The sequence below is a fragment of the Meriones unguiculatus genome, chromosome 7 (assembly GCF_030254825.1).
Source record: "Meriones unguiculatus strain TT.TT164.6M chromosome 7, Bangor_MerUng_6.1, whole genome shotgun sequence".
Lineage (NCBI taxonomy): Eukaryota > Metazoa > Chordata > Mammalia > Rodentia > Muridae > Meriones > Meriones unguiculatus.
In genome coordinates, this window is record NC_083355.1 from 24079343 (window position 1) to 24089577 (window position 10235).

The 10235-nt window shown below is 54.4% G+C and overlaps 2 protein-coding genes across 4 annotated transcripts; one reads left to right on the forward strand and one right to left on the reverse strand.

Moving 5' to 3' along the window:
• The first annotated feature begins 29 nt into the window (after window positions 1-29).
• Lrrc46 (leucine rich repeat containing 46) lies at window positions 30-5943 on the forward strand. Its single transcript, XM_021641987.2, has 8 exons — window positions 30-401; window positions 491-599; window positions 2010-2118; window positions 3580-3626; window positions 3876-3985; window positions 4133-4202; window positions 4479-4624; window positions 5028-5943. The coding sequence occupies exons 1-8, from the start codon at window positions 380-382 to the stop codon at window positions 5423-5425; spliced, it is 1011 nt and encodes a 336-aa protein (XP_021497662.2). The 5' UTR covers window positions 30-379; the 3' UTR covers window positions 5426-5943.
• Window positions 5944-6038: 95 nt separating this feature from the next.
• Scrn2 (secernin 2) lies at window positions 6039-10019 on the reverse strand. 3 transcript variants are annotated; one of them, XM_021641984.2, is made up of 8 exons: window positions 9864-10019; window positions 9331-9504; window positions 8847-9028; window positions 7630-7829; window positions 7014-7229; window positions 6752-6917; window positions 6484-6664; window positions 6039-6351 (listed from the first exon to the last, which is right to left on the reverse strand). In XM_021641984.2, exons 2-8 carry the CDS (start codon window positions 9502-9504, stop codon window positions 6193-6195), a joined length of 1278 nt encoding a protein of 425 aa, XP_021497659.1. In that variant the 5' UTR covers window positions 9864-10019; the 3' UTR covers window positions 6039-6192. The 3 variants fall into 3 exon arrangements, with proteins under 3 accessions (XP_021497659.1, XP_021497660.1, XP_060242842.1); XM_021641985.2 differs by lacking the exon at window positions 9864-10019 and adding an exon at window positions 9672-9825; XM_060386859.1 differs by lacking the exon at window positions 9864-10019 and having other exon boundaries at window positions 8847-9055; window positions 9331-9470.
• Between the last annotated feature and the right edge of the window lie 216 nt (window positions 10020-10235).

The following is a 10235-nucleotide window of genomic DNA, read 5'->3' on the forward strand; positions in this document are numbered from 1 at the left end:
GCGAGCTGCCGGATAGGGCCTCTCTCCGCATGCGTAGAGCTGGGGCTGGGTCACCCGCCCTCACGCCTCCCGGACCTGGCGTCCTGTCTCCTAGCAACGGCGCGAGAGGTCGAGGAATCGTTCTTCTCCTCTTTCCAGTCCTTTCAGTTTAAGGCCAGTAAAGCCGCGCCACGCACTTGTGACTCCAGATCCTTCGCTCCGATTTACCCGTATCTTCCACCGCACCCCAGAAAAATTGGCTCTGAACTAACCAACCCCCGTCCCTGCCCTCTCGGTCTTCCCTCCAACCTAGGTTCAGTCATCCATCCCAACCGGCCGTCTAAGCTTCTCTGCTCCTCTTCGTCCACCAGCCTCAGGCGGCCGCTGTTTGTTCTAGGTCATGCCAGGAGATGAGGAGGAAGGTGAGTTGGTGGATAAAACAGCTGGACAACAGTCAGGTCAGGTCTCCAGCAATGAAGTCGGGTAACAGAAGGGGCTCATCCTTTCACAGCTGAGAATGCTTCCAAAACTCCAGAGGAAAAGGGAGTCTGCATTACTGAAGACCTTATCACCAAGCGGAACTTGACCTTCCCTGAGGATGAGGACCTGTCAGACAAGATGTGAGTGGATGGGAAGGAAAGGGATGGGATGTTAGCAGAAAACGGAAACGCCGATGTTCGGTTCGCTGAGCTACCCTGATTTTGTAACTCACGTTTGTCTCTTTAGTTACTCCACACACCAATCAGTCATACTGTACAATTGGTTTTCCCTTCTTAAAGATGTTTTCCTTTTCTTCCCGTATGTCCTCAGCTGCCCGAGAGAATACTGTCACCACCTCTTAGCAAACCCAAAATTTCTCCGCCCGGTTCTCAGCCCGGCCTCCCCACACTGTTGTTGCCCAACTGATGGTTATAAATGATAAATCTAGTTACTCCATTACAGCCAGAATAAAATGCAAAGTGCACGAACCGGCCTTGTTTCCAGCCACACTCTACACAGTGGGCAATTTCTCACGCCATAGTCTTGCCTGGCGTTACTCAGAAGTGAGAGCAGCTTCACGTCACCTGGGAGCTTGCTAGAAATGAATTTCCACTGGGGAGCTAGCTTGTAGAGTGCTAAGCACCACATAAAACTGGCCGTAGTGGGACCCCAGCACTCAAGAGGCAGAGGCAGGAAGATCAGAAGTTCAGACCATTCTCCACAGCTACATAGTGAGCCTGAGGCCACCCTGGGCTATATGAAGCCCTGCCTTTGAGAGAGAGAGAGAGAGAGAGAGAGAGAGAGATCCATCTCAAACCTACTGAATTCAGATCTACATCTTCCAGCACCCAAAGGGTTCACAGGCACATTCAAGTTCAAGAAGGCTGACTTAGCACATGCATGCACTATTTTTTTCTTTTCTGCTTGAACTTGTCCCTATTCCTCTCTCATTGCCTACCCATTGGTCACCTCCTCCAGGAAGCTCCTCCTGATTCCCCCACTCTGGAGTTGGTACATAGCCCGTGTTCCCACTTTGATTTCTTGTGCCTGCCTCTGGCATCCACTTGCCATAGCTACTTTCCTGGTTTCCCTAATGAGGAAGGCCAAAAACCTATGTCATTTGTCCGGAGGATACCCGTTAAAGTTTGGAAATCATGAGCATATGGATGGAACAAATGATTTCCCCTCCACGGTCACTCAAAAGGAAGATCCTTCCGGAAGATATGAGATTATTTCTGCATCTATCCTCACCCTACCCTGCCTCCACCATCCACGGAAGTCTTCTCTTGTTCTGAATTTCCAGGAAGCATGAGCAGTCACCTACCAGCTACCAGAGTCCCCTTGTCAGCTCTGTTCTTTCTCAGCACCACCAACAGAGAACCATGTGTCCGAGAGCTAGACACCACCACCAGGAACTGGCTGTTCTTGACATCTCCTCAGAGCCACACAAGCCCTCCTCCTTTCTTGGAGACTGGTCTCCTCTTCCTCCCACTCACCATCTTCCTAAGAGGCCACAGGTGTGAACTACCAAGCTGCTCGCTCTCCTCCAGGTTTCAGACTCTTGACGAACTGGAGACGGTCCGCCTGGATCGGGAAGGAATTACATCCATCGGGAACTTGGAGAGCCTCCGCAATATTCACAGCCTCTATCTGCAGTCGGTAAAGTCCTGCCCTCATGCTTCCCGTCCTCTCCTTGCTGTGAACCTTGTCTAATCCAAACAGCCAAATGGTTCTTTTTTTCTTTCTCTTTTTTTCCATTTTTGGCATTTAGGCAAGGAGAACATTCCCAAATGAATTGGGAAATCTCCTGAATTGAAACACTAATTTCTGGCTGGGCGGTGGTGGCGCACACCTTTGATCCCAGCACTTGGGAAGTCAGAGGCAGGCGGGATCTCTGTGAGTTTGAAGCCAGCAGAGTGAGTTCCAGGACAGCCAGTGCTACACAGAGAAACTCTGTCTCGGGGGGGAAAAAAGAAACAAAAAAAGAAAACAAAAAAACTTGATTTCCTTCCCCACCTCACCAGAGCTCTTGACCATCCTCTAGAATCGCCATTGTTCAGACACTTTTCTCGGTCTAGAGTCCAGACCTTCCAGGCTGTAGAAGGTCCTCTCAGGCTGAAGCCTGTTTCCAGTGGGGGTAGTGGCCTATGCCTGTTATCCCAGTGCTTGAGGAACTCACAAGGCTGAAGCAGAAGGATCACAAGATTGAGGCTACCCTGGGCTACACAGGAAGTTTCAGTCTGCCCTACACAAAACCCTGCCTTAAAAGTAAATCCAGATCTAAGTGTAGTGGCGTATGCCTTTGGTCCCATCAGTTGGGAAACAAAAGCAAGCAGATCCTTATAAGTTGGAGGCCAGCCTGCTCTACGATTTCCAGGCCAGCCAAGGCTACATAGAATGACTGTGCCTCAGTGGATGAATGAATGAGCAAATGAACAAATAAATTAATGGCCGGCAAGGTGGCTCTCCGTAGGTTCAAAGTGTTTGCCGCCAAGCCTGGTGATCCGAGTTCAATCCCAGGACCCACATAATAAGAGAACCGATTCTATCGGTTTTGTTTTCTGAGACCGCCACGTATGTGTGCCCACAGCCACACACGTGCACCCAAAAATGTCATTAAAATGTTTAAACAAGTGTCCAGTCGCTGTCTTGATGAAAAGATTTTCCTACATCCTGCATCCTTCAGGTCTTTCAGAGGCTATGCAGTGCTGGTTGGGTGATCTTCAGCCTTTCCTAGGATGAACACAGCCAGGGACCTTACACTTCTCCTAGACGAACCTTGTGAATCAACAAATATACAATTATTGTTCCTTCTGGGTTTACAGGACCCCAATGAGGCCTTTTCCATTTCCCTAGTGGTCCCTTGGTCCCTTCTCCAGTCCTTCTTTGGTTCTGCTCGTTGAACCAGCCCCAAGTTTACACATTAACCTTTGACCAGAGGAAACAAATCATCTTTCCCCAAGGAAATGACATCCAGCCACTCAGTCAGGTTGAAGAGTCACACATAAAGTGCAGTGGCTGCAGCTGACAGTAGCCATGGTCTTAGGGCTTCACCTCTTAAGAAGGACCCCCTCCCAGATGACCTTGACTTGATTTCCCCACCTTGGTTTCTTCCCACAGAATAAGATCCAGCGAATTGAGAACCTGGCATGCATCGCCTCCCTGCGGTATGTGGCACCCAGGTAGCAAGGGACTAAGGAGTGGGTGTCGAGAAACTGGCTACACCCCTAACACTGGCTTGAAGCTCTCCAAGCCTGACTCCTTATCGGCTGTGAAGCCTACCCCTGCTTTCCTCACCCCACACGGTTTTGTGTCCCCACTCGTCAGCCAGCTGCCTACACGGGGCAGCCCAGGTACCTCCGTGTGCCTAGGCTGTAGCTCAGTCTTGTCTCTGTCCCTTCCCTCTTGCCCTGCAGCTTTCTGTCTCTGGCAGGAAACCAAATCAAGCAGGTGGAAAACCTCCTTGACCTCCAGTACCTCCAGTTTCTGGACCTTTCTGAGAACCTGATAGAAACGCTAAAGCTAGGTAGGAATGCCTTGCCCTGACTCATAGGATGTGTCCCATGTGGGGTCGTCCCTCCTCCTGGCTCTGAGGTTTTGGTCATAGTCACCCCCCATCTCTCTTCGGGGGTGCAGAGCAGGCATTGAGGTTCTCATCCTTTCTGCTGTACAGATGAGCTCCCCCAGAGCCTTCTCATTCTCAACCTGTGTGGAAACCCCTGTACCAACAAGGACGGCTACAGGTGAGGAGGGACTGCAGGTGGGAGTAGAGGTGCTAGATGAGCAGGAAGCCATGCTCATCCTGCAACCCTGACGTATCTACTGTGCCCCCCGCCCCCCGCGCCCTGTGCCTGAGTGTTCAGCACCTCACAGTAGCCAGCCTTTTGCTCTCTGGGGCTGACCCCAGGCCCATCTTCTAGCCACACCCATCCAGGTGTGGGCACTCCAGCACACATGCCCTCCCAGGTTCCACAGCAGGGATGCCCTCATGGCTAGCCTCTGTTCCTTCTGCCTCACAGGAAGATGGTGATAGAAGCCCTGCCACTGCTCCTGGACCTGGACAAGCAGCCTATCATGGAGCGTTGGACCTCAGACGAGGAGGATAAATCCTCAGATGAGGAGGAGGAATTTCCGGAGCTGAATGGCCCCTTCTGTGCAGACCGAGGTGACTATTTTCCGAAGCTGGCAGCCTCCCCAGGCTCACACTGCCCTAGGGGGCCGGGGGCCGGGGGCCGGGGAGGACAACACTGACACCATCCTAGGCAGCTGGCTCTGTAGAGACATCTTCTCTTCAGCTCTGTGGTCTCCTCCGCCCCAGGCCCTTCATGTTTCCAGAGTGCCACTCAAGGGGGTGGAAAGTGTGTCACCTCCCCCAGCATGGCTCACAGTCCCACCAGCTCTCCACGATAGAATCGGTGATCCAGCTCTGTCCGGAACCAGGGCGGGATCTAAATAGGAGACGCAGGGGACTCATCTGTTGCCAGCCCCATACTCCTTCTAACTAAGAAAGCCCGGAGGTTCACCAGGAACATCCTGCCGAGCCCAAGGCTCTACCTCTCCTCCCCCAGGGTTCTTCAAGGACTTGGACCAGGAAATGCACCAGCATCAGGAACGCAGGCAGCGGGCAGTCCTGGCAGAGCACTTGTCAAGGATGGAGACACAGCCTGTCCTCACAGACCTGCCCCTGCTGCCCACGGCACCCATGGCCGGGGACTGCAGCTCTACTGTCACTGCACAGCCTGAGGAGGAGTCACCCCCTAAGGCTGCCTCCCCAAGCCCGGCTGCCTCCCCAAGCCCGGCTGCCGCCCCAAGCCCGGCTGCCTCCTCTACCAAGAAACAGGTTCCCAGGAGCCAGAAAAGCTCTGCCCACACAAGGAAGGAGGCTCCAGCAGCCACAGCCCCCAAGAGCTCTTCGGCTGTAGGCCTCAGCAAGACAAAAACCACAACCAAAAGAAGCACAAAGTAATGCAGAGCCTCTGTGCACTCGCCCTTCTTCTCAGGCCCCGCACCTGTGGCAGGAGCCCCGCTCCCAATAAAGTGCCTCTGGGTTTGGAATGCTTTTCATGTCACGTGGGGAAAGCAATCAGAACCAGAAACCCAAACCACAGTTCCCCAAAGCAGCTTAACCTTTCAGGAATAACCCAAAGGGCTGGCATCTCTCAGTACCTCAAGTGAGCCAGAAGTGGGACTGCCTCACAGAGGTAGCTGTCTCATGTTGAGAGAGCTTTGTGGTCTTTAAAGACAGTGCCTCACTGTGTAATCCTGGATGGCTTAGGACTCTCAGATATCCACCTGCCTCTGCCCCCTGAGTAATTTGGTTAAAGACACATCACCACGCAGTCCAAGCTAAGGACTAAAACCTTGGAAATCCTTAGTGTCTCCAGATAGCAGCCAGCTACCTAGTAAAGCATGATCTTGGGTCTTCATGAAACCCCACCACCACCACACGAATTAGGTCCCATCACACACACCATTAGGATTTATAGCTTGGCATCACAGGTCTAGCAACCAGCCTGCTGGGAACTGTCCTTTGCACTGGCTCAGCTCGCCCCAACAGACCTGAGATCCAGGTTCCCAAGTAAGGAAATAAAACACATTTATTAAGCCAAAGGCTGTACCAGCCACTCTGAGCCTGGATAAGGGCGTGAAGGGATGGCGGTGATCCTCTGCCTTCCCCAGCTCACAGCAGTCTGTCCCAGATCAAGCATCCGTGGGCCAAGAGGTACTGCATGCTTACGCATAGACCTCGCACTCCTTCTCCACAAAGGCCTGGAAGAGGCTGCCCAGCCCCTGCAGAGGTGGGGCCTGCTTTCCAGTAAGCAGTCTTCCGAGAGCCTCCAGGCCTTCCCGCTCCAGGTCCTGCTGCTTGCGCCGGAGCTGTTGTCCCTGCTCCTGTCGGGAAAGGCAGAGGTGACGAATGTGGAGACCAAGGCAAGGCAGGAGACACCGGAGAGTGGCTGAAGACCCCACCTGCCCACAGCTCTCCAGCCTCCTCCCTGCCCTCAGCAGAGCACCCAGGGTCACCTGCTCATCCTCCATCAGCCGCAGGGCTGCCTGGTGCCCACGGTAGAGCAAGTGTCGACGGTCCACCTGGCTCTGGAATCTGGGCAGGATCCGAACGGGGTCCTGGGCTCCAAAAGTGGGGGACAGCACCTGGGGGGCCTGGGACACCCCGACTCCAAAGATGAAAGGCTTGAACACTGACCTAATGAGACACAGGTTGAAGCACTGAAGTAGCAGGAGGGGACCCGTCCCATCCCGTCCCCTGACCGCGTACGTCGTCATCCCTCACCTGGAGGGGTCTGGGGTGGCGGTGAGGAAGTGGACACAGGGCTTTGTGGGATCCTGGGGCAGGACCGACACCATACTGGCTGTGGTGCGGAAGCCTCCAGAGTCCATGCAGATGCCGCTCTCCTTGTCCCTGAGGACACCCATCATCACCTCTGCCGTGATGCTACCTGCCGAGGAGGGAGTGGCGAGGGCTCAGCGAACGGGCGTGGGAGAGACAGACCCGAGCTGGGAAGCTGTGGCCCTCTCGCCCACCACTCACAGACCTTGTCGCTGCTGCAGCAGCTCACAGCCGGCCCGGAAACGGGCCTTGGCAGCTTCCATGCGCACGGGCTGCTGGGTCAGGGAGAAGACCTCCGCAAAATCAAAGGCGCCCTGCCCAGTCCACCAACCCTGGGCCTTGGCATGGCTGCGGAGCTCTGGGTGTTCCGCTGAGATGTCTATGCCAATGCTCAGCTGGTTGGAAATGTTCCGGGCACCCCCTGTGAAGGAAGAGGGACTTGTTTATCTATTACAGAGCACCCACCATGTGCCAGGCCCCGGGTGAGGAACTCAGATGATGATTTTAAAGAGCACAACCTGCCCTCAAGGGGCCTATGACTTCCTAACCACACAGGGAGATCCAGGAAGGCTTCCCAGAGGAAGGGGCAGGATGAAGCATGGGAGCATTTAACCAGAGGTAGGAGAAAAAGAGTTCCTGAGTGGGCTCATTTCTAGTCTCCCACGGTGCCCCAAAAGCAAGACCCTCCCTGACCCACTAACCCTCTCCCACTGCCCAAGGCAGTGAGGGAGAAGAAAAGCGGTAGCCTCAAGAGGGGGGAGGTCAGTATCTCCAGAGGTCTATGTTCCCGCTCAGAGGCAGGCTCTATGCCAGACTCCTACCCTGGATCCGCTGGGCAGCCCACAGCCTCCCAGCCGTCTCCAGCACCCACGCCTCTGTCCGGTCAGCCAGCAGGAAGGTGTTATGGTAGCAGAATGGCACAGGATCTTCCCGGCAGCTGCCCCCCTGCCCATAGCGTTCCAGCAAGCCTGCAATCACATGCACAGCCTCCTGGGCAGTACCGCTCCGTTCCAAAGCCAGCCTGACAGGTCAGAGGGCAGAAGTGATCCAGAGAGGCCTGAGGAAAAGCCCACGTCTCACACAGCCACCCCAGCAGCAACGACGGTATTAGAGAGTCACGTAGGCCAGGCCTGGGGCACAGAGCCGTGATCCCAATGAAGACTTGGAGGCAGGAGAATCAGAAGTTCATCTCCAGGCTCAGCTACACACTACACGATTCCTTATCTCAGAACAAACGGAAAAGACAAAAAAACAAAACAAAATCAAAGCAAAATGAAAAAACCATCCAGGTTAGTGGTAAACACCTTTAACCTCAGCACTTGGGAGGTGGATCTCTGTAAGTTCAAGGCCAGCCTGCTCTACATAACAAATTCTAGGCCAGTCAGGGCTACACAGTGAGACCCTGTCTTGAAGCAAAATAAAGCAAAACAAACAAACATTAAACAACAACAACAACAAAATGTATGCCAGTGGTTGAACTCAGAGTTCCACAGAAAGGTCTGGAACACTGTCTCCAAGTAAGAAGTGCCTGACTGAACCTCTCCTCTGCCCCACACTTGCAAGTTTTTTTTTGTTTTTTTTTTTTATAAACCAGAAGTCTATGGGATGTTTCATTTAACAAAAATAGTACTGAGCCTGGCATGGTGGCATATACGCAGGCAGATTTCTGAGTTCAAGGCCAGCCTGGTTTATAGATCAAGTTCCAGGAAAACCAGGGCTACAAAAAGACACCCTGTCTCAAAAAAAAAAAAAAAAACAAAAAAAACAAAAAAACAAAAAAAGATATTGAAAAAAAAAATTAAACCACTCAGGGTCAAGGGAGGCTTTTTATCAGACTGATAAGACAAAAAGGGCCACTGCAGCCTCCTCAGGCCGCAGGCCTCAAGGCCGACAGAGGCGAGCCCAATGGACCCGTGTGATTGTGTGTGTGTGTGTGTTAGAGGGGAGAGGGGGACGGCAGACTCCTGTGAGTGTGTGTGTGTGTGTGTGTGTGTGTGTTAGAGGGGAGGGGAGGGAGGGCGTAAGAAGGGGCCTGTACCTGAGTAGATCCATACCCAGCAGGGCTTCCCCCTCCCCAACAGGCTCCTTGGTCCACACAGCTTCGTTGCCAATACAGACGCCATGCTCGTTGGCGCCCATCTCAGCCCCCCACAGCCAAGAAGGGCGGCTCAGAATCACAGCGTGTGTCTTCCGCACTTGTTCCACCTCGATGTAGGTACACTGGAGGTGAAGAGAGAGAAGGACTCACTGGGGAGACAAATAAATAAATAAATAAAATAAAATAAAATCCAGGACCTGCACTGGCCCCGCACTTCGTCAGCCACTTTACAGAACGGACTTGAGAAAGGTCTCGGCTCTCACGTCCGTCACACACGAGTGAACTCGGCAGAGGCTGGTGGACTCGAGGTCCAGGCTGGTGGACTCGAGGTCCAGACTCCTTCCCCGCGCCTGCCCCCATCCCAGGAGCAAGCACACGAAGGTCCGGCAACAAACCCCCCAGCTCTTCCTAAGCCCTGGCCCACCTGGAGCCGGCTCCCAGGGGTGTGGGTGCCAGCCGGTATAAACACCACCTCCTGCACCTCATCCCGGGGACGGTCCGAGTTCTTCGCAAAGATCACGGCTGGGACGGCGGAGGCCGGGGGCACGGCGACAAAGCAGTCGCAGGAACAGGGGGCGTCAGGGCTCGACGAGGCCATCTGCGAAGAAGTGGGGGTGATCGCGTCCCTCCGGAGCCACCTCTCCGCCACCCTGGCCGCCAGCGGGGCCTAGCACGCCCCCTCCCGCCACATGGGCACTCCGAGAAGACAGAGAAGATGCCTGACAGCAGAGCTGTGCACGCGCTCAAGGCGCGGTGGGCACTGACCGCGCGCGTGGCTCAGACTCAGCAGCCAACGCAGCCTCTGCAAGTCAGGAGCGTCCGCTTTAGAGCCCTCCCCGGCTGTTGGGGTAGTTTCTAGGCACTAACGCCCCCACGAAGAGGCGCAAGCTCCTGCGCATCTGCGCATGACCACATTCGTGCGTCTCTTCCGTTCAACCCTTTCCAAGTCCTCCTTACCTCTACCTTTCGCCCTCTCTGCCTCCAAGACCCTCAGACCCGGTGCCAGGAGCCACGTCCTGCTCTTCAGGTCAGATCTGTTCCTCTGGACCCAGGTTCCCAGGTGACCTGGAAGGCCTTTGCCCCCGGGGGCGGGGCCGGAACAGAACGCCTGCAATGCCACCGTCTTCCACGAGGGCGCGCTCTAGCCAGCACCGCTTCTTGGAGCGCACTGACCTTTCGAATCCCGCCTGAGCGGCCAGGGCTTCCCTTTCAGGCTTATCAGATTTGGAAGCACTGTTAGGAGGCGGAGCTGAAGAGAAAAGAAGCCGGAGTGAAAAGAAAGTATTCCCGAAATAGCCAACACTGCTGGGGCTTCCGGAGATTGGCGAA

What these genes read in the sequence shown, in the direction of transcription:
- Scrn2 (XM_021641984.2), bottom strand. Translation starts at nt 9,504, where the DNA reads ATGGCCTCGTCGAGCCCTGACGCCCCCTGTTCCTGCGACTGCTTTGTC. An exon ending in CTGGGTATGGATCTACTCAG is followed by an intron (nt 7,830 to 8,846) that starts GTACAGGCCCCT and finishes CTGACCTGTCAG; the next exon opens with GCTGGCTTTGGAACGGAGCG. An exon ending in GCTGCTGCAGCAGCGACAAG is followed by an intron (nt 6,918 to 7,013) that starts GTCTGTGAGTGG and finishes CCTCCTCGGCAG; the next exon opens with GTAGCATCACGGCAGAGGTG.
- Lrrc46 (XM_021641987.2), top strand. Translation starts at nt 380, where the DNA reads ATGCCAGGAGATGAGGAGGAAG. An exon ending in GCATGCATCGCCTCCCTGCG is followed by an intron (nt 3,627 to 3,875) that starts GTATGTGGCACC and finishes CTTGCCCTGCAG; the next exon opens with CTTTCTGTCTCTGGCAGGAA. An exon ending in CCCCTTCTGTGCAGACCGAG is followed by an intron (nt 4,625 to 5,027) that starts GTGACTATTTTC and finishes CTCCTCCCCCAG; the next exon opens with GGTTCTTCAAGGACTTGGAC.